Genomic DNA, 23,213 nt, shown 5'->3' on the forward strand with positions numbered 1-23,213 from the left:
GCGTGGCCCATTACCTGTGAGAGTGGGGCTTCTAGGCGGGTACATATATGCCCGACTCTGCACCACACCCCCTTTTCGATAGATGGACCATTTCGACCTCATACACAGTACTGTACATCTGGACCCCTGTTGCGATATCTCTTCAACGTGGGTGGGCAGCAGTGGGGCACCGGGGGCGGGGCCGGGATCGGATTAATAAAGGGGACATCAAAAGAGCCTTCACGCAAGGTTGATGGTTAAAGGAGGGACAGGTTGGAATGACGGTCTTCACCGACCCCTAACTACCTACCCATCTGTTGACTTACTTGTTTACTCCGTACGACCACAGCCTTTGACACCATGGTCGAGAGCTAAAACTCTCGCTGTAACCTGACTGTTCTCCACTATATCGTCCACGATGCTGACTCGCTGTGCCTTATCTGTGCCCATCTTCCAGCATACTGTCAGTGGGCGCCGTGTCGGTGCTGGGGGACCGAGTACCGGTAGCGATATTGACATTACTGAAGGCGGGTGCATGCATGCCAAGGACCTAAGCATGGCGCTGGTGGATCATGGCATACATAGTAGGCTCTAGCAACATCCTGATGCTATGACTCAAGCTCCGCAGACATGTCGTGTACTACGTATGATGGGTAAGTATAAACTCCCTAGCAGGTAGTGTGGAGTTGTGACCCACGTACGAGAGACTCTCACTGGCCAGAATTATGATAGGTAGGTGTGCACAAGAAGCTCAAACTACCGACGCTGGGATAATCAAAAAAAGCACGGCCACATTTACCTGACGAGGGGGTTAAACTTTAGCCCGATGCCGTAGTAGGGAAAGAATCTCATCCTGACGGTCGCGGAGGGTTCGCGTCGTCACCAGCTCGCGGGAGTAATTGTTCGAAAAAATAGATATTGCTGTGGGCAATTATATACAGGAGAGAGAGGAGCTCACATGATGTTATAGCATATCGTTCACCGCATTAGCAGAGGCACAATATTGCACTACGTCCACTAATTAATACTACTTACCCACTTCACTTACGCACACAGACAGACAACGATAACCATCACCGCCAATCTTGTCTGTCCTGGATAAAACTGGAGTAAAAGTATTGTAACTAGGGTACCCCCTGGTATTGATCCGCCTATGATATCAACGGTTACTGTAATCAGCCGCAGCCGTTGGTTGACTAGATAGAGCTCACCCTGTCAAGCACGAAGTAGTCAGTACCTGAAGCCAGACAACAGGCGAGAAGGCCGTAAGAGAGAAGAGCATCCCAGTTATTACTGACTAATATAGGCCACCGGCTTTCCAGATTCTTCCCGCCCTGTTGGGCGTAGCTCTAGTTTCGGGCCGCCGGATTAAGGGAAGAGCCCGGTAGGTCCATTTGTAGCAACTAGGTATATAATACCAATGGCTGACCTTCAGCCATGGCAGGTGCGGTAGTCGTATCTTCTAGCTACTAATTACTCGACCTAGTATTCCGCTATTATGTCATCACTCCGGTCTCTTGTCAACGCTTCGCGCGCCGACATGCTATCTTTTGATAGTTGGACCAGCAGTGGCGCATCCCTACACGCGTTGTACCTTATCACGGCCGCCCTTTCCCTCCTGTTTATGTACAGCCAGCGAGAGAGCTATCCCAAACTGCCAAGACTGAACCCTAAGAAGTTCACAGAGCTGACATGGAGCGCTCGACTCTTTGATTATGCCATACGAAGTCGGGAGCTCTTCGCTGAAGGCACGCGGAAGTTCCCAGACAGGCCCTACAAGCTCTTTACGGACTTGGGCGACGTTATCGTGGTCCCAAACAAGTACGCCGAGGAGCTGAAGAGTAGCCGCGATTTGGATTTCAATGGATCGGCTCGCGATGTAAATTGATGCTCTGGGTTGGGAGGTGCTGGGCGATAATCCCACTAATGAAGTGATAGGCGTTTCACGATTACATCCCTGGCCTTACTCCGCTTCACACCGATATGAGAATGAGATACGTTATCCAGAACTACATGACTAAGACCCTCCGTAAGTTTAGTCCTCACTCCGTCCCTTGTTCTGCTTGCTAACAACCGGTTTCTCAACTAGCAAGTCTAACGGAGCAGATATCACAGGAGGCCATCAAGGCCCTGCGCGAAATATTCCCAAACTCCAAGGGTTGGTTATTCTCCCCTAACCATTGATTCAGCATCAAGAGCTAGGGCACTAAGACAGCTTCAAGCAGACTGGACTGAGGTGACGCCCGACAAAGTCATGCATGTTATGTCGCGCATGTCGTCGCGTATCTTCATGGGCGATGAGCTCTGCAACGACATGGAGTGGATTAAGGCGTCATCCGAGTACATACATCTTGCCGGACACGGCGTCTTTGAGCTGAGCCGGTGGCCGCGGGCGCTGCGCAGCTGGGTGCACTGGTTCCTGCCGACCTTTACCGAGATTCGCCGCCGACTCGCGCACTGCCGCGCCGTCCTTCAGCCGCATATTGACCGCCGCGTTGCCGTCAAGAAGGCCGCCGCTGAGCGGGGCGAGCCGAACCCGTACAACGACTCTATCGAGTGGTTCTCGCGCGAGCTGACGCCTGGTGCCGACCCGACCGAAGTCCAGATTAACCTGACCATCCTCGCTGTTCATACTACAACCGATCTGCTGGTCCAGACCTTAGTGGACATCGCAAAGAATCCCGAAATCCTTGGGCCGCTGCGCGAGGAAACCATCCATGTCCTCAAGACCGATGGCTTCAAGAAGTCGGGTTTGCAAAAGCTCCGCCTCATGGACGCCTGCTTCAAGGAGTCGCAGAGGCTGCGGCCCATTTTCCTCGGTGAGTGTGACCCCCGAGCGTCACCCGTCCTCCCCTCCGGAGTCGGCCCCGTATCTGACAAGCAATTTCCACACAGCCTACTTCCGACGCCAGGCCCTCGTCGACATCACGCTGGAGGACGGCTTCGTTATCAAGAAAGGCACCTTGGTCGCTATGGACGGACGCAGAGTGCTGCACAATGAGGACTACTACCCGGACCCGCTACGATGGGACCCGTATCGCTATTTCCAGATGCGCGAGGCAGGAGAGGAGCACAAGTCGCACTTCGTCACTTCGTCAGACAAGCATATTGGCTTCGGCCATGGCATCCACGCATGCCCAGGCCGCTTCTTTGCCGCTCACGAGCTGAAAATCATTTTCTCTCATATCCTACTCATGTACGACTGGACGATCCCCGAGGATGTGAAGAGTCTGCCTAATATGACGGCCGGCTCGCACTACATGATGCCCCCCGGTACCAGGTTCCTGTTCACTCGCCGCCAGGAGGAGCTGGATTTCAGTGCGCTGGAGTACTAAAGAGACGGAACGAGGAAGACAGCTTTAGGGAGTAACCGTCATGGGACATACTTGGAGAATAAAAGATAAAGTGAACGTCATTTTCAGTCTAAACGATAAAGAACGCATATAATACAGCATCTCCTTCAACGCCTAGAATAAGGGTAGATAGACTGGATTTAATATAGGAGACACACTAGTGGGGCGCCTAGCCCTAGAGACAGTACATAAGTTGTACGTGGAGGTAAGACAATAGCTGCCAGTAACTTCAAGAACCTTGTGCTTATAATTGGTATAGAAAGCTACCTAGTAAATCATAGTGTAATTAAGTTGTTTTAGTTAGTGCACTAGGTCAATATTATCTCTTGCCCCTTGTAGTAGACTTTCAGACAGCTACTTATGTACTCTATAGGGAGGTATATAACAGGAGAGATAAACTGGAAGGAGGAGCATAGAGTGTCAATGTGTATTATAAACCTCCTAGAAGGCCTAGAATATATCTTATTCTGTCTAGTCAAGAAGAGCCCCTCTAGACGTTAAATCACTAGGTAGACTGAAGTAGACAAGCTCAAGCCACAAGCTGATTCAAGCCTGTAGTATTGATGGGGTTTTGGGGGGCGAAGTGGATGTTTTCATTTCCATGCCGGCACGGTGCAACCCGAACTACAAGATTGGGGTTCCTAGACGATATGAGGAGGCTGAACTAACGATCCCTGCGGGAACTGCGGACCAGGAAAACACAATCACGTGGAAAAGGTTAAGTGATGGGATCAAGCTTGTCAGGCTAGGTATTGAAGCACACAATGATGGCCAATAACAAATAGTTGAATACCCATAACCAAGCATCCAAGAGCTAGTACATTGTATTCTATATGTCATACAACCATATGCAATGACCATTACCTTGCTCCTTTTTCAATAATTAAACTAGTTACGTTGTTGTGAAGATCGCGGTCATTAAAAGGGTAGAGACCCAGTACATCTGCTGAAATGCGTTGCAGCATGAATCCACCAGTTCTTAGATTTCTCCGGATGGCCGTAGAAGACTCATGTTTTAACCCAATCACTACATGGTCAAATAATATCAACAGTTCCATCAAAATAGAGCGGACTGGTTCCACAGAGCGGACCATAATGAAAGAAGTGGTGACACTAACTCTGAGTGTCCTGACTCCCATCTTAGCCTCATTGGTCTCGGGCTTCACCTATTTGATATATGCAACCTTTCATTTCGTATTAGGGTTGGCCGTAAGCCGCCGCGGCCAGGATAGCTCTCAGCCATACACATGGTTACCTCCCTTGTCTGCTGAATCTTGTCTGCTGCGGCGGTGGCGTGACGAGCGTCTCCTTGCCATCAACCCCTCCCATCTGGTAGTGCCCGAGGACCCCCACCGGGCTCCCGTCGCAGTCGCTGCTCGCCCTCGTCACGATCTCCGGGTCGGCCGTCACGCCGTACAAGCTCGTCCCCCACGAGCCGACCGTCCCCATCGTGTCGAGCGTTCCCATCGTACCGAGGGTCCCCATAGAGTTGATCGGCCTTCTCCCGAAGGTGCCGGGCCCCCTCCCATTGTAGTTATCAAAGCCACCCCCCACATCCGCCGGGCTTTCTACACCCGGCCGCGTCAGGTTGCCGCCGCCGCCGCCGAGGTCGTGGCGGCCAGCGATGCTCTTGTCGTCCAGCTCTGCGGCGCCACCCCGCAACCTCTGCCTGCGGAGCCACCATATGACGCCCGCGAAGATCAGCAGCGCGCCGCCCACGCTGAAACCAATGCCCAAGCCCACGCTCGCTGCGAGTCCAATGCCTCCTTGCCCGCCGCTCCTGTCATCATTGTTACCGGTCCCGCTTACACCGGTGGGCGAGCTCACGTCCGCCCCGCCTGGTGTGGCGGGGGATTTGCTCGCTCTTGTTGGGGAACTCGTTGCGTCCGCTGCCGGCGCCGACGTCGGCTTCGCTGACACGGACGTGGCCGACAAATCGTACGTCTGTACGGCGGCGGCGTTGCCCAGCGTGGCGGGGATGAGAGGGCCAAAGAGGGCCCATGGCGTGCTACAGCATCGCGTCTTCTCCCTCGCCGATTCGCAGCAGAACTTGCCTGGTACACCGTACCCTTCGCCATCGCACTGCCACACCTGTACGCCGTTGTACCGGAAATCGTAGGCCGTCGTACTCACTAGCGTGTCAGGGTCTAGAGGGTGATTGTTAGTCATATTCGCTCATACACTTTTGCAGTGTTGTTATTCTCTCTTGTGTTTCTTCTTCATTCTCGCCCTCCCTACCCCCTTTGTGTTTCACTGTTTCTAAACCCTACCAGCTTCGGCCCCTCTCATACACAACAGCCGTCCCCGCTCTTAGTTGAAGAAACTTTCGGGTGATAGGCTTACTTAAAACGCAGTTCTGAGGACAGATTGGACTCTGCCACAACGGGTCAGAGCATGTGCCTCGCGCGTACGCAATACCCGTACTATTAGTCGTCTCCTCTAGCTTGCACAGCCCGTTGCTCAAGCAAGCGCTGGTAGCACCACAGCACATGCTGACTTCGGCATTGAGGTCGCATGGCAGATCTCGGGACTGGACGCCGTTCGGGAAATAGCACAGTCTCGCCTTCGCCTGCACGCCGGTCGTGAAGCCACTGCTGAGTGACTTCACCAGCACATGCTGACTTCGGCATTGAGGTCGCATGGCAGATCTCGGGACTGGACGCCGTTCGGGAAATAGCACAGTCTCGCCTTCGCCTGCACGCCGGTCGTGAAGCCACTGCTGCTGAGAAGGAAGACGAATAATGCCCATCCTGGACTTATTGGTTTGGTTGATGTCCTCATTGCCGTCTTCATCATGGTTGTCCGGTCGCTCAGTTGATGGTCTGGAAAGGAGAGAGGTCGAAGGAAATGAAGCATGGAGAGTGAGTCGGACGGTAAATACAAAAGAGTGCAATTACGTGAGAGAGAGAGACTGAGAGAGACAAACACGGAGAGAGTGACGTGTCTAAACAAAGCGATAGTTGGCTGTTGCGTGCGGCAAGGCGCTCATCATGAGGACGAGTAATAACGAAAGACAAGCCCAAGCCTCAAGCTTCAGGATCCCAAGAGTTATTAGGGGATAGCTGGGAAAAGGGATTTGAGGGGGGAGGGACGCGAAGAGATAATAGAGATGTTGAACAGACGGCAGTGTGGGGTCAGGCAAAAGGCGGCCCACCACGTAGGGGTATGGACTCCACGATAGGTAGTATCTAGAGAGGTCAATGGGTGAAACAAGTCTCTAGCGACAGATAAGCCATTACTCTCGTCCTTTCTCTTCAGTACCCCGTATATTTCATCTTGGGTACCTGCTAATAACAGAGCAGGGTTAAAGAGAAAAGAGCAGCATCTGCTAATAGCTGAAACACATAAAGGGGCATAGAGGGCCAAGGGCCAGAGATTCTTTGTTCCAGAAAACATGATATGGATGTATAAAGCTGAGCCTACATGTAAAATTCAAAGTATATAATACTGGCCTAACCCCAAGGAGTTGACTCGTTCCCAATGCTCCCTGAGCCAACCTACCCACTTAGACAGACACGTTCATACGCCCTTATGTTAAATAAATGTATCCGTGCTTTTTGATTATCTTGGCGATACTACTTTGGCGCTTTGCGCACAACCAGCACATGTTCCCAGTGACAATTCTTTCCCAAGGTGGGTTTGACAACCACTCACAATGCGCCTTACGTAGTAGGCGAGTGGGTTTACGTAGTCTTTCTAAGGTCGGCCCATGACTCGCTGGGGTCCACTAAGTAAGAGCAAGAGGAAGTACAGGTATAAATAAATCAGCCCATAATTAATAGTTGGGATACGAGTATTCTTTCAGTCCCACCAAGACCATTAGCTTCTTACAAGACTACTACGTAGGAAGAAAAATATCAACCATAGCGAGGAAAATTTCTATTAAACAACATCATTAAATCGCGCAGATTACGCCCGCTCGTAGTTCCTATATAGCCTAAGATGGCACCAAAGGCGGCCTAGATGGTTGAGTCGGGGATCGCTGAAGGCTCTCATGTTCTAGCCCGCAGTCAGTTTCTGAAGGTTATCACAGCGTATCAATTCTTACCCTCAAGTAATGACGATAGCAATCTGCCGACGTCGCAGCCATTCGGCTCGGAGGTCGTGTTGGAAGTATTTTGGCGAGAGTTTGCATCGAAGTAGCCTCGACGGTGGATATGACAAGTCCGATGAGGAGTACCAGCATGAGTGCCATTCGCCAATTTCGTTTCGTCTGATGCAGATATAGATAGCCCTGGAGAGAAGACAAGCAGGCGGCGTGCGTTAAGTTTCAAAACCAGACGAGGTAAGTCGAAATCTCCCAGTGATATGCAGATATATAAGTATCCAAGCCAATGAAGCCGCTGAAGAGTATTCCTAAGCCGGCGAGGGGCTGAATTTCGCACATGGCCAAAAGAACCTAGTCGAGTGGAAACGTCAGCCTGTAATCCGGCCACAAACATCACCACCGCCTGGGGGTGGGGCGAGGAAATGAAGAGCAGTAGGATGCCTACTTTGTTGATTGCGGTGTCCTATCCCTTCTTATCGCCGAATCGTCTGTAAAAATCGTCCGAATACCTTTGAAGAGTCGGACTGTCTTCACATCGACAGTGTTGGGCTTCCTTTGGACTCGCATTTCATCCTGCCTCCCACAATCGAAAGAATCCACATTGGGATCGAAAGCGAGTTCGTCTCGGTTGCAGAGTCTTTCGTCACCCATGCTTTTATCACAAGCCCTCTCAGCCACAACAGTTAGGTAAGTGGTAAAAGAAGGAGGAAGGTGCAGAGATAAAAGCGCTTAGGTAAAGGGGCGATCAGTACCCATAATAATAGAAATCTCCTTAATGCACCTCCATCCCATAACCAGTCACTCAAATCAGGCTGCGTTTCAACAACAGGATAGAGGCTGCGTTTATCCACATAGGTATCGCGTTTTAATTCAAGCAGCTTTGCGTACAGCGCAGCGGCTACGTAAAAGCAAGCTTGTCACGACGTCATTATCGCGTTACTACAAATCAGCAATAGCCCTGCCATTTCGACACAATAAGGCGACATATGTCAAGGTGGGCAATATGGCCGCGCGCGCCTGGGCACAAGTGGGAAAAATAGCTGTAAATATGCTAGTTATTTCTAGGATGGATTTCCCCGCCTGAATACTCTGTAAAGGGAAAATAATAATCCATGTATTTTACCCCTTTTATAAGGGCTAATTAGTAATAGTAGTGTGCTACAATGGATAGAGACATATAACATGGCAATTAATTAACATAAGGATATTACTACTAGTTACACACTTTAACACTAATAAGCCAACGCTACTGTTACTAAGGTTTAACCTAAGCTATACTATTAGTGGAAACCCTACCGTGAGATTACTGACTGTAACTAGGGAAAGCTTAATAAAATATTGCTGTGTGGCGAGGTATCATTGCCCTTAAAATTGGATTTCTCAGGCAAGTATTAATCTGTTTCTTGCCTTAGCGTAGCAATTTAATCTCGGACACGTTTCAGACAGCTAAACACCAACGCAGACAGCGTAGTCGGGCCACAAGTTCTGACAATCAGACCCGAGCGCCGGGTTCCACTTGACAAAAGTCGCATAGTCCGCAATGCCGTACTTCTGCTGGATTGCCCAGCACCCGTCCCCCGACACTACGAGGTGATACTTCTTGCAGCTGGTCGTGATCCCTTCCTGCGTCGGCCCGGGCGGGTTGACGGGATCCGACCCGCCGGAAGACGCGGGTCCCTTGACGCAGTAGGCGTATGTGGGCCACAAGCCCGAGCAATCCCCGTTGAGTGCGGGGTTCCACTCGTAAAAGTCGGCGAGGTCGATGCCGTTGGCGTTGGCGATGGCCCAACACCCGTCCCCGGACACGGCGACGTAGTACTTCTGGCACCCCTCGACGATGCCGGGCTGCGTGGGACCGGGGGGTTCGACTGGTTCGGTGGGTGTGCCTGGGCCGGCCTTGACGCAAACGCCACGCTCCGCATTTGCGTCCAGGTTGGCGTAGAGACCCTTGTCACAGTCGGATTCCGTGCCGATCCATGTGTTCCACTTGACCAGGTCGCCCACGGTGATGTTTTTGTCTTCGGCAATGTCCGCGCACAGGAACTTACCGGCGTTAAAGCCATCAACCTTGGTGAAGCAGGCGCAGTTGTCGACGGTACCGGGCTCCGGGGTCTGGACTTCGAGGCATCCGCCGTTAGAGGTGTCAGGATCTGCTATATTATCTTGGGTCAGAATTGATCCATCATGAACACGTGCCGGGAGGAGCCTTACCGGTTGCGTTGCCGTACGCTACGCAGTATCCGAGGTTAGGCTGCAAGACGCAAGGACTCACATTCCTCAGACTTGGGTTCCACTTAATGAAATCGTCCATCAAGATCTTCTGCGCCGCGACGACGTAATCACAGGTATTAATGTTCTTGGTCAGTTGGGGCACGTCAGGCTGCTGACTCTGGTCCCTGGGAATAGGAACGTCAACGTGCTCGACAAACTCGCGACACCCGTCCGCCTCGTCCAGCGAGCCAGATGCGAGAGGGAGGTCTGCCACCGGCGTCTCGCTGGGCGCGATGGTCTCAATGGCCGGCTGGGTGGTGGTCACGTAGTCGGACGGCGTGAGGGTGTAGGGCGGGGAGGTGGAATAGGGGTAAGAGGGGTAGGTGTTGATGTCGCCGACGGGTTGGACACAGTAGGACGTGTTGAGCCACAGGTTTCCGCAGCCGGGGTTGTCGACTGAGGGATTGAGGAAGAAAAAGTCGCGGACCTCGACGGAATTCTTGATGGAGATCATCTGGCAGTAGTCGCCGGCCTTGATCTCGTACCACGCAGCGCACATTTGGTGAGACTCCGCCTTGGCGTTGGAGGGCCTCGGAACGGCCGTGGCAGGCGGCTGCGTCGTGGTCGGCGGGCCAGGGGGAACCGCAGTGGCGTCGGCCAGTGTTCTCCCTGGGGGTCTGACGCAGATTAAGTCCCCAACCATGTCTCTGAGGTTGGTGCAGAGGGGGCTGATGTTGGGGTTCCAGGTCAAGAGGTGCTGGGCTTGGAGACCAGGGACGTCCTTCAGGATATTGGCGCAGCTGTCGTCCCACTTGACGCGATATTGGGCACACGCCTCTGGGGGACAGAGCTGAACGCCAGGAACGAGGTTTTTGCAGCCGGGCCCGGTCATGCCGGCTCTGATGACTGCGTTGGTCGATACCTTGTACGCTGTGGCGATGGAGTCGCACGTGTCGCCCGACTTGACGGTGTAGGGCGATGGGCAGACGTGACCATCTGTAGACGTTGGCACGGGCTTGGTAGTGACAGCGTACGCCGCGGGTGTGGTGAAGTCGTAGCCGGCGGCGCCGCAGCTGGACGTGCGGGACTTGAAGTCGGCGGCGAACTCAGCGTCAAAGCCAAAGGGCGAGTTGAGGAGGATATTGGCGGTGCCAAGGGAGCAGCGGGAGCAGGGGCCGGCGGTGGTGTCGTTGGCCAGGTTGTCGAGGTAGACCTCATCACAGAACACACCCGTGTTGCCGTCCTGGGCACAGGACAGATCGTGGGCGTGGATAATGCGGTCCATCATGTAGGTCGCGGGATAGACAACGAGGTCGAATTCGACGACGTCAGTCCTGGCACCACAGCCCGAGGCGATGGTGCGGCGTGCGGCGGCGAGTGACGACTTGCAGCCAGAAGTGCAGAGTGCCTCGAGCATGTTGGACTCGAGGCGGGGGACAGAGGCAGCGTGGGTAGCCAGAAAGCCAGGACAGTCCTGGACCGTCGTGTTGAGGGCTTCGTAACAGCTCTGGCTGAGGTTGGGGTAGTGGGCGTATCCCAACTTCACGTCGGTGAACTGCTGGGCGTTGATGACGCCCAGGAGAGCGGACAGGTGAAACGCAAGAGCCGGGGCCCGCGAGCGAAGAGCAAGCTTCATCTTGCAAGAGGAATAAACGAGTGACGGAGACAGCTAGGGAGTCAAAAAGAGCGTAGAGATGAGCTGGAAACGAGCATAATACCCCAGACTCCAAGATCCTCAACGAGATATCTCAGGCAGCGGGCGATGACATGATAAAGAATCAAGTGAATGGGAGAAAAATACACAACAATAATCACGACTGCGAGCAATCACAAGCCTAGGTAGTTCAGTCCGGAACATATCCTTTCACATCCCGTCGTCCCTTGCCGACATTTCCCTCATCCCATAGTACCCCTCCCTATCCTCATGGTCACAAGGCCTTGGAAAGGCTCACGTTGACAGCTCGCTTCGGCATGCCTTCATTTGCTTATGCTCAATGCGACGGTGGCAGTCCGGTCATGGTTACATGGCCTTTGCCCAGCCCCAAAGCCCCGAATTGTCCGCTTATCTTTAATCCTAACCACATGTACCCAGCCCGTAGGTGTGATGGGACAGTTCGTCGTGATCGCCATGTCCCAAGGCGGCTCTAGCCAGGGTCCGAAGGCGTGCCCTGCTGCGCGTGATTACGGTCAATGGTCGCATGCAGGTAAGATATGCAGGTACATAGGCTGAGTGCAGTGCTACGAGATCCGTCCCATCAATCGCCTCTTGCCTGTGATAGTCAAGCGAGGCACTAATACCATGGCCAAGAGGCTAGGTCAGGCTGACAATTTTTTGAGGCTCGGCGAGCAGCGACGATACGAACTTATTGCCGTCGAGCTTCCTCTTGGAGAAAGACATGGTCCTCGAAAGAAGACGGAACGCGGATAGCCTCGGGAGAGGGCATGGCCAAGGTTAGGTGGCGGGTCTGTTGCCTGCTGTCCGGTAAGACTTGACTCAGTCACTCCTGGCTACCAGCGTTGCATTCACCTCCGTCACGAGCTGGTGAACATCAGAAGACCCCCCCTGTGGTAGCCGGAAAGTAACCGAGACCCTGAGATGGCGAGGACTCGCGGTCCGAGCCGATCAAGCCACGACGACTTTGACCAACGTGGCGGTCCTTTCGGGGTGTTTGAGCTTAAGAGAGCCCATCCCCAAGGCAGCCCGTCCGGCACACGTTCCAACAAGTGCCATACGCGCTGTCCCTTGAACCCAACGAGGCTCTCCTTTTGACACTCTTTCGAGGTCTACATTCGTTGAATCGCTTTCTCTTTTTCGCGGGACACCGTCCCTCTTAGTAGCCATGGCATCCATCAGGGACCGCCGCTCTACACTCTTTACCCTCTTGTCACTCGTTCCCCTTCTCTTTCTTGTCTTTTACGTCGGCAGCAGGCATAAGAGCGCTCCTGCTGTTGAGTTGACTCAGCTGAGCTCCAGGGCAGAGAATCCAACTGCCCAGCCCGCTCCCGAGTCCATCCGCTCTTTCACCCCCTCCGGTCTTTCTGGCAACTTCACCGTCTCTGACGCAGAAGCCCCCTTTGGTCTTGCCGTCCGCCTCGACGACGACCCCTATACCTGCGGCCCCGGCCGGCCCTGCTCCAACGGGGCCTGCTGCGGCGCCTGGGGCAACTGCGGCTATGCGCCGGCGTATTGCGGTGCGGGATGCCAGTCCAACTGCGATGCCAAAGCCGAATGCGGCCAGTATGCCGTGAACCCGGGCCAGACGTGCAACCTCAATGCGTGCTGCAGCGAGCACGGCTTCTGTGGCACCACCTCCGACTTCTGCACCGAGGGGTGTCAGTCCAACTGCATCCTCGAGCCGCAGCCCCCGGGACGACGGCGACACGTTCAAGGCCAAGCTCGCGTGGGCCAACGAGATGGGTTTCGGCGGGTCGATGATCTGGGCCGTGGACACGGACGACGACAAGTTCTCGGCCATGAGCGGCCTGATGGGCCACCAGGTGTCGCACATCAACACTAACAAGGTCGAAGCGCTGGCCATGACCAGCTCCAACGTCATCAAGACCATCAAGCTGGAGAACGGCCAGGGCTGCTATGTAGATAAGTCAGGCGGCTGTAGAGAGGATGGACACTTTTCCCGCCCTAACGGCGAGAGCTTGGTTGCCGTCGACAGACAAGGATGCGTGAGTGATGGGCCAATATTTCACATGTATGCTTGAGTAAGGGCGAGCGAGCAGACATACTGACGTGTCGTTTTCCTAGGGCTCGGAAGACAGCAGCAAGGGCATGCCGGTCTGCTGTCCGCGGGACTCTACTAGCTCGTGTACTTGGCGAGGCACGCCTGATGACGGCGGCGTCTGGGGCGACTGCAACGGGCAGTGCCACGTAGGGGAGACGGCGATTGTGTCGTCCAAGTGGGGAGGGTCTCCCTCGGCTGACACCAAGTGGCCAAGGAAGAACTGCGCGCGAGGGTCGAAGGTTCTCTGCTGTGAGGCGCCTAATTTCAAGAGCATTGTCAAGGACTGCTACTGGACGGGATGGTTAGTAATACCTGCTTTTTCTTTTTCTTTTTGTTGTATATAGTAGGACTAGACTAGACCAGACAGGTGGCTAACAGATTTGTAAACAACATCCTGAGCAATGAGTGCTCCTTAACGCATACTGAGGTGGCTACTAAGACAGGAGCATGCCCTATGAGCCGTGTACAGAAGTACTGCTGCCTGCAGGACACAGGGCTCTATGAGTGCGCGTGGCGCGGCACCTCGCCCGACTGTGTTGACGGCAACTGCAAGGCGCTGGACAAGGACAACAGGGCACTATACGAAGTGCAGATTGATAGCCACGCCAGTGGCGACTCGTACAACGCCTGCAGCTGGAACCGGGAGAAGGGGCTCTGCTGCCAGGTCCGGGTGGCGGTTCCGGATCCCTTGACGTGCAAGGTCGACTCGTGCATGCTTGACTACAACTTTTGCTCGCAGACAAACCGCGACGACTGGGGCAACCACATTGAGCCGCGAGAGGAAGACGGGACGGGCGAGACGGCGGTGGCTCGGGCCGGAGCTGCCGCGGCCGACGACAACGACACGGGGGTGACGCTCGTGATTCGGCAGGACGATGGCGAGTTCCACGTCCTCAACAAGCGCGACTACAAGTGGCTGGCTTCGTTTGGCGTCGTCATCCTGCAGCAGTCGCTCGCCTACCCTCGGCCGGCGCAGCTCATGCGGCGGCTCCGGGAGGGTCTGGTTCGGGTGCTCCGGCGGTGGGCGACGCAGTCGGACTACTGCGGCGACCCGGGGGTTGAGGCGCTCGACATTGACTTGGATGACGACGCCGAGGCCCCCGAACGGGCGCAGGTCGAACACACGATCCCGCTGGTCATCGTGTCGCGGTTTGCGGCGGTGGCGGAGCACGGGCAGATGTGGACGGCTCGGCAGGCGGGATACCGGCGCGACGATGGCACGCTGGTCGGGCAGGCGCACCCGGCGGGGCGGCTCACGACGGCGCGACGGGTGGGCAACCAGAACTTCTGGCAGAACATCTGGGGCGACCTGAACGGGCTGCCGGCGGGGCTGCCGCGGGTGACGCCGGACTCGCCGGACATCCGGCAGCCGGTGGGTCGGCTGTACGAGGCGCTGGGGTCAACGACGCACCCGACCGAGTTCACGTTTCTGCAGGACAACATCAACGGGGTCAAGGGCCGGGTGGAGATATTCAACGCGCCGATGGGGTCGGGGCTGTTTGGGCGGTTCCTCCGCGACGCGGTGGACCGCAGCAACGACTCGCCGCTGACGGACATTATGTCGTTCATGGCGCCGCTGCGCGAGCTGGTGGCGCTGTACGGGTACCTGCGGGACGACGACGTGGTCACAAGCATCGACAACGGCGCGTCGCTGTTTCTGGCGCAGCTGCAGCAGCTCGAGCTCAACCTGCCGGACGCGCGGGGACTGTCGACGCAGTGGAACGAGTTCTACCCGGCCTACTTCCGCATGGTGTCCGAGTTTGCCCGCACGTGGGCGCGCGCGCGCATCTGGCAGGTCAGGCGCATGTGTAACAGCCGTAACAACCTGTCGTAGAGGCACTGTTCGGGTAGGAAAGATCATAAGGAAAACGGCTTGACTATCTACAGTGTAGAGATAGGTCATCCAACTCGAAGAAATAGGTGTTCCTCGAGTGGGTCAGCTGTATGGGGACGAGGCTCGGTTCGGAACAACCATGTCTCCGGCCTGGAGAAATCGGCCGACCGGAGCCGGATGCGCGTGATGCACATGAGGGCATCACGACACAACCTAAACGCACCACACCGGGCCAAGGTACTGGCAGCGCTGCAGGAGATTGAGAATGACATTCCCAACTGGACGCACCCGGTTGAGTGAGCAAAGAGGAAGAGGGCGGGAGACGGGTGCGTGATTTAGGGCGGGGGGGTAATTGAGTGAATAAACGAGACTCGATACATTACTATTTGTATTACTCCATGTACTATAGAAGAATAAATGATCGGGTGTCTGATGGATGGAGAACTTGCATGCCTATTCTGTTTGTTACACCTCGACAGAGATTGTAAACGTTAGCGTTTTACTTACTATTAACTAGATGGAAGGTGAGATCAGCAGGTCGATATACTTATCGATGGGTGTGAAAAGAGCTATATTCAAAGTACTAGTACTATATCCACCCCTCTATCATTCCTAAGTACAAGACGAAGTCGGTGAGGCATGAAGTGTGCTAATTCCTGTAAGAAATCTGAAGGTATCGCCAGGTAGGTTGCCCGTGATAGATTTGGTAGTGCCTATCAATCCATTCCTTTATCCAAAACTACACGTTCTCTATTAGGCTTAGGTCAAGATAATGTCCTGGCCACTTCAATAGACCCTTGCCCATCTCTTCCATTGCTTGAACTGTAACCTTTACTTTGATGGACAGGATGTTGTTGTGTTCTATATTACTATTGCTGTTGCTGTTGCTGTTGACGTTGCTATTGTTGGTAGAAGGAAAAAAGCGTAGGCCATACGTAGCATCTATAGCTTTAGCCGGCTGGTTATTACTGGCTATTACTAGTACTAAGTTTCATATGAGAAATCGCTATCACAAGAAGCTCTGTTCCTTGTTGTACTTGGGGCATTTCACTGCACAAACGTTTATGTTGGTATACGGTAGGAATGCTCCGGGGAGGTGGGTCACGTGATATTCACGTGACACACCGCCTCCCCTGGCAGTATCCACCTTCCCACACTACAGGGGATATACCAACACAAGTGCCATAAATCTAGATACACACAGAAAAGAACAAGCAACAACACCATATTCCTAATTATGATCTACTACGTAATAATTAGGATATCCCTCTACTATAATTTGCTAACACTAATTACTAATTAGTGTGTAATTAATTATAAGATTACTACTATAATAGATTAGTAAGGTTTCTTTTATATAAAGCAGAGGGAACTACTAGCCTATTAGCGTATAGTCCTCTATAAAATTAATTATCTTTACCCTTATCTTTACCTATATAACTTATTTTTATTAACAATAATAAGTAATAAATTAAAGGGTAAGAGGCCACTGCTAGTAATAATAAGACTATTAAACTAATTACTAATAGTTACTTAGTTACTATTATATTTATAATCCTTATTATTATATCTCCTATAACCTCTTCCCTTTCTATAAGCCTTCCTCTATTATATTAACCTATTAATATAAGGTAACTATATTAATTTTAACCTTAATAAAAAAGATCTATAAAAAGTTAGGATATATATAATATATATAATTACTATATAGTTAGATAGTAACCTCTATAGTTAGTAACTTCTTAATACCTTTTAATCTAACTTTATAAATTAGACTATAGATACCTTTAACGCTATAAGTACTAAGGCACTTTTAGTATTTTATAATTATCTTTATAATAACAAGGTGTATATTAATCTAACATAAGGTAGGATTATACCTAAGTTAATAAGCCTACTTAACGCTAAATTTTATATATAAAGTAAAGAAAATATTACTTTTACTTACTATAAGTAATTTATCTTTAACTAATAAATAAAGAACCCTAACTTTATTAATAATATTACTAGTTAGTATATCTATTATAGGCTAGAGCTATAGTATATATAGTAGGGCTTTACCTACTATAACGTATTATAATACACGTACCTATAACTAGTTTACGCTTACTTAGTGTACCTACTTAAATACTATATATATAAAGGCATACTAAAGAATAACCCTTTCTCTTTTTAGCTTAAATTAATGATATTAAGTTACTATATACCTATTAGAAAGTAGTACTAGCCTTTTATATATCTAAGCTTATAATAAATAAATTAGATAGTATAGTGTCTATAGCGCTTATATAATAACTTTATAATAAAAATATAAAGTTAAGAGATAATATAAGGTCCTTTTGTACTATAGTAAAAGAGATATACTATAAGGTAGTAAGTATATATAATATACTTACCCTTAATAATAATATAGGCACTAAATTAGTAGCTAGTAACACTACTATAGGCTATACTATACCTACTAGGCCTACTACTATACTACTATACTAAAAGCTATTACTACTACCCTTAAAGTTTTTTAGATTACACTATAATTTTTTACTATAGTAGTAATAAATATATAATAAAGTAAAAATTAATTATAAATTCTTTACTAGTAAGTATAAAGTGTAGTATTTTATTAACTCTTACTTAGAGATTAGCTCTTAGTATATAGTCTTAACGTTTTATAAGAAAAGTAAGATACTATATAACTATAAGCTAAAAGAATTCTTATATTACCTAAAACGTATTTATAGTAATCCTAATAAAAGATAATATATAGCTACTACACTTATTAATCTATATATAAAAAAAACTAAAATATCTTTTTTTCTACCTTAAGTTTTAATAGACCTTTATAAAGGCAGGTAGGTAGTTATAAGATAATAGCGCCTCTATAGCTCTGCTTATAAGCATGCTTTTAGTATGCCTTTATACTACCTTAGTAAGTATGTCCCTCTTAGAGGGCTATAACGCCTATGTTACTTAGATTAGTAAAGTAGCCTAGAAGGTTAAGGACCTTACTAAGGTTATATATATATACTACCTTACTTACCCTTTATATAAAGATACTAATAAAGATACTATAATAGTAAGATTAGCTTAGGACGTTAATAAACCTACTACTAGAGGTAAAAGGGTTATAAAGCCTATAGAAAAGGTATATATAAAGCATAAAACTAGGACTTACTATAACTACTAGAGGCTAGGTTACTTTATAAGGAACTATAATAGCATATTAGTACGTATGGCTAAGATAACTACTATATAAGTTAAAGAGCTTATAGAGAGTAAGAATAATAAAAAAGAAATAGACGTTAGTAATAAATTAAGAAAAAAATAACTTTAGGATAAAATTAGACCCTAAAGCTAATAAGTAAAGAATATAAAAAATAAAAAGAGTTTTTATATATAAGGAAAATAATTAGATTATTTATATTATTAGATACTTAAGTTAATAAAGGTTTTTCTACCTAAGCCCTTACTAATACTAGCTATAATACCTATATAATAGTAAATAGTAACTTTATATAAAAATAGCAATTTTTATATATCTTATAATATAAAACCTTATTAAAGGGGTTTACTATAGCTCTTAATATATATTAATAATAAGTATTATTATATTTAACCTTAAACTTAGTAGGTACTAATAATATATATATATATATATATAGTACCTAGATTAAATTAGAATATCTTCTTAGGGAAGCCTTAGATAAAGGCTAATAAGGTTATTTTTAATATAGTAAAAAGTACTATTTACTATAGATATATAGACCTTACCTTATAATTAGTAAGCTAATATAAGGTAGAGAAGGTATATAAAATCTATACTATAAGTATTATTAAAGTGCTTTTATTTATAGTGTTATGTTACTACGTGGCCTACTTAGAAAAGGTAAAACAATATAGCACTACTCTAGCTACCCCTAAGTAAGAGGCCTTCCTCTAAATTATAGTAGTAAGCCTTAAGGATATTAAAAAGGCACTAATACTAAAAGAAGATAAAAGTGTAAAGTAGGCTATAGTAGTAGTAGCCTTTTTATAATAAGTATATAATAAATTTAAGGACCTATTTAACCTTACTATATTAATAAAAGTGTTACTATATTAGCCTAGATAAGATTACTATATTAAGCTTAAAAAGGGCGTAACCCTACTATAAGGACTACTTTATAGTATGTTACGTAAGGAGCTATTAGTCTTAAAAAAGATACTAGAGGATCTTCTAGATTAGGGACTTATTTATATAAGTAGCTTTACTACTAGGGCGCTAGTACTATTTATATAAAAACTAAGTAGTAAATTACGCTTTTACTATAACTACTATATACTAAGTATAATTACTAAGAAGGACTATTATCCCCTACTACTAATTATAAAAATACTTTAATATATATATACTACTAAATAGTATACTAAGGTAAATATTATAGCTACTTTTTATAAGATAAAAATAGCTAAGGAAGATAAGTATAAGACTATATTTTAAATATAATATAGGCTTTTTAAATAGTTAGTCTGCTTTTTTAGCCTTATAAATATACTTACTAGTTAGTAATACTTTATTAATAACATACTATATAAGTTTCTAAATAACTTTATTACTATATACCTTAATAATATCCTTATTTATACTAATAGTATAAGATAAGACTATAAAGATAAAGTTAGAGAGGTCTTTATAAGGCTATATATAGTAAGACTTAGCCTTAATATAGTAAAAGGGTAAGTTTAGTATTAAGAAGGTAAAGTATATTAGCTTTATACTAGAAGCTAGTAAGAGTATATTAGTAGACCTTAAAAAAATATATACTATTAATAAATAGTTAATACCTAAATTAGTAAATAGTATATATAGTTTTTTAGGCTTTACTAACTATTACTATATATTTATAAATAACTACTTAGAGATTATAGTGCCCCTTATAAGGTTAATAAAGAAAGATATAGTATTTTAATAAGATAATAACTATAAAAAGGCTTTTTATAAAATAAAGGTAAGCTTTTAGTATGCCTTTATACTTTATAACTTTAATCTAGAAGCGCTAATATATATTAAGAATAACTACTTAGGCTATACTACTTAAGAAGTGCTTATATAAGTAGATATAAAAAGGTATTACTAACTAGTTACTTTCTACTTATAAAAGCTTACCTCTACCTAGTATAACTACCTTATTTATAATAAGAAGCTACTAGTAGTAATTAACTATCTTTAAGCCTAAAGAGTAAAGCTATAGAGTGTAAAAAGCGTATATATAGTTATAACAGACTATAAGTCCTTAGAGTATTTTATAAAAAAGCAGAAGTTAATAAAGCGCTAAAGCTAATAAGTAGAAATCCTATTAGAATATAACTTTAAGATTACTTACTACCTAAGTAAGAAAGCTATAGTACTAGATATACTATCTTAGTGTAAGTAGAACACACTAAAGGGTTAAGATAATAAGAGGGAATAAGGCTAAGTTATTTAGTTAATACTAGATAACGTAATCCCTATAGTAATAGTACACTATATAGAGGCTATATAGGCCCTTTATATATAAATATTTAAAGCTAATAACCTCTAAAGACTATAAAATACTACTTAAGATAATAATAACGTTTTCTAGTGTATATATTACGCTATAGTAAAAGACTATAGGTTACTTTCTCTTAACCTAGAAGTATATATTTAGATTATAGACTACACACTAGATAATAAGTATAAGCTAATATAGTAAAGAAGGCTATAGGTGCCTAATAATACTAACCTAGATTTACTAGCTAACAGCCTTTACACCTAATTAATTTAGTAAAGCTATAACTTTATAGTTACTAGCTACTTAAGATATAATAGTATACTTAAAATAGTCTTTTATAAGTTCTACTAGCCTAGCTAGGTACTAGTAGTGTACTACTTTATATATAACTATAATATATATAGAAGGACTAAGGTCTAGTAAGAGGCTAAAAAAGGCCTACTATAACTACTTAGTGTACCTAAGTGCTTATAAAGTAATAATTAATAGACTTTATTACTAGCCTCCTAAAGTTAGGTACTAATAAATTTAAATATATATAAGTAATTATTAACTATCTTAGTAAGTTAGTTACCTTTAAGCTAATACTATGAATAGACACTAAGCTTTATATAGAGCGCTTTTTAAGTGCCTACTTCTACTTTTATAGCGTACTATAAAGTATAGTAAGTAACTAAAGAAGTAACTAGATAAGTAACTTTTAGTAACACTTTTATATACTTACTAGTATCTTATAATAACTTAGTATATTATACTACTTATAAAGTAATAAAGTAATAAAATAATTTAACTAAGAAGTCTAAGTAATACTATATATATATATTAGTCACTTGTAAGAAGATTAAGTATATTAGTTACTAGTTACCTAGCTAGTAATGAATAACTAAGACTTAGATATAAAAGCTTATATAATTATAACCTTAAATATAACCTTAAATTTAACCTTATTTATAACCTTAAAGTAACACTACTATATATATATATAAGATATCTAATATAACCTTTACTTCTAGATATAGACCTATAGAGATTTACTCTCTAGTACTCTATCTCTAAGAAGTATAAAAAGTAGATATATATAAATAGTAACTAGATTTACTCTAGGGTACTAAAAATAGAAATATCCACTTAAATAAAACTAGATATCAAACAGACCGTATTATGCTGTAACAAGCTGTAACAAGTAGTATAACAGGCTGTAACTAGCTTAAAACAAGCTGTAACAATATAAGGTTTCAAATTTATATAATAGTATAATAAGTATAATATAATATAAAGGTTAATATATATATTACTAGAAATATAGAAGTTAGTTAGTTATATATAGAGATAAAATCCCCTTAAGGGATTCTAACTCTCTATGCCTTCTAAGCACAATAAAACTTCACCTATCTTTCTACCTATCTTTCTACCTATCTATCCAGTTAACCCACTAATCTACCTGTTATTTCTTATTCTAAGTAGTAGCTATAACTAATATAAGCCTATTTTCCTTAAAATATAGATATTATATTAACCTTATTATAATATAAGAAGATATACTAAAGGTATTAGATTTATATAAAATAATTACTTAAAGATTTATTTAATAAATAGTAAATATAATATTAATAGCGTAAGCTATTATAGTAGTAGCTTAGGACGTTATATAAGAATTTATAAATTACTAAAAGAGCGTAGTAAAGCGCTTTTATATAGGTAATAAAGTATAGTTATTAATATAAAACTATTACTCTCTTAGGCTAAACTAGAAGCTTAATTAGCTATATTATAAATATTAGGTTACTAAGGTTATATTACTTTTAGTAGTAAAGCTTAATATACTAAGTAATATTTATAATAAGTTTTATATAGACTTACTATATTATACTATAGATAACCTTTTACTAAGGTAAAGCGTTACTAATATATAACTTCTACTAGTAATTAAAGATAAAAAGAAAAAATAATAAGTAGATAAGATAGTCTATACTACCTAGCATAAGAAAAGTAAAGTAAAGGAGCACTAGGCACTAGTCTATTAAGAAAGGTTTATAAAGCCTACCTAGGAGCCTATAACGCTTATTAAAGACATAGTAGCCCTAAATAACTATAAGAGTAAATATAGCCTAATCTATAATTATAATAAAGATATAAAGTATATATAATAAAAGTAAAAGAAATATAAGGTAAATAAATCTATATTAGGCTATAGTATATAGTTAGGACCTAACCTTAAAAGGCGTATTAGTATTAGTAGAGGGGGTAAGGAAAGCTAATATACTTAAGGTATATAAAAAGTATATAAGGCTAATAGAGAGTAATAAAAATAGCCTTATAACTTAAGGGAGGGCTTAGGTAAAGGCTTAGGTAGTAGGGGCGCACCTTAGGTATAAATAAAAGTAATAAACTATATAAAGTAAGATAATAATTAGTATAAGTATTATATAAAAAAGAAGATAACTTATATTAGCTAAAAAGGTAGTAATACTCTTTTAGGCTATAATAAGGCGCTTAGCCTAGGTAGTAGTAAAGCTACTTAGGTAAGGCTTACTAAGTAAG

General features: G+C 45.4%; 5 protein-coding genes across 5 annotated transcripts; 3 read left to right on the forward strand and 2 right to left on the reverse strand.

Moving 5' to 3' along the window:
- Nucleotides 1-1,477: 1,477 nt before the first annotated feature.
- Nucleotides 1,478-3,314, forward strand: GLRG_11585 (cytochrome P450; the record flags this gene model as incomplete). The annotated part of the gene is made up of 5 exons (XM_008102269.1): nucleotides 1,478-1,858; nucleotides 1,918-2,008; nucleotides 2,069-2,137; nucleotides 2,205-2,798; nucleotides 2,875-3,314. The coding sequence occupies 5 exons, from the start codon at nucleotides 1,478-1,480 to the stop codon at nucleotides 3,312-3,314; spliced, it is 1,575 nt and encodes a 524-aa protein (XP_008100460.1).
- A 1,269-nt stretch (nucleotides 3,315-4,583) lies between these two features.
- GLRG_11586 (uncharacterized protein) lies at nucleotides 4,584-5,501 on the reverse strand (the record flags this gene model as incomplete). Its single annotated transcript, XM_008102270.1, has 1 exon — nucleotides 4,584-5,501. One exon carries the CDS (start codon nucleotides 5,499-5,501, stop codon nucleotides 4,584-4,586), a length of 918 nt encoding a protein of 305 aa, XP_008100461.1.
- Nucleotides 5,502-8,826: 3,325 nt separating this feature from the next.
- On the reverse strand, nucleotides 8,827-11,227 carry GLRG_11587 (LysM domain-containing protein; the record flags this gene model as incomplete). The annotated part of the gene is made up of 2 exons (XM_008102271.1): nucleotides 8,827-9,530; nucleotides 9,592-11,227. 2 exons carry the CDS (start codon nucleotides 11,225-11,227, stop codon nucleotides 8,827-8,829), a joined length of 2,340 nt encoding a protein of 779 aa, XP_008100462.1.
- A 1,204-nt stretch (nucleotides 11,228-12,431) lies between these two features.
- Nucleotides 12,432-13,308, forward strand: GLRG_11588 (chitin recognition protein; the record flags this gene model as incomplete). The annotated part of the gene is made up of 2 exons (XM_008102272.1): nucleotides 12,432-12,922; nucleotides 12,954-13,308. The coding sequence occupies 2 exons, from the start codon at nucleotides 12,432-12,434 to the stop codon at nucleotides 13,306-13,308; spliced, it is 846 nt and encodes a 281-aa protein (XP_008100463.1).
- A 474-nt stretch (nucleotides 13,309-13,782) lies between these two features.
- GLRG_11589 (uncharacterized protein) lies at nucleotides 13,783-15,162 on the forward strand (the record flags this gene model as incomplete). Its single annotated transcript, XM_008102273.1, has 1 exon — nucleotides 13,783-15,162. One exon carries the CDS (start codon nucleotides 13,783-13,785, stop codon nucleotides 15,160-15,162), a length of 1,380 nt encoding a protein of 459 aa, XP_008100464.1.
- Nucleotides 15,163-23,213: the final 8,051 nt, after the last annotated feature.

Source organism: Colletotrichum graminicola (assembly GCF_000149035.1).
Source record: "Colletotrichum graminicola M1.001 genomic scaffold supercont1.94, whole genome shotgun sequence".
Classification (NCBI taxonomy): domain Eukaryota; kingdom Fungi; phylum Ascomycota; class Sordariomycetes; order Glomerellales; family Glomerellaceae; genus Colletotrichum; species Colletotrichum graminicola.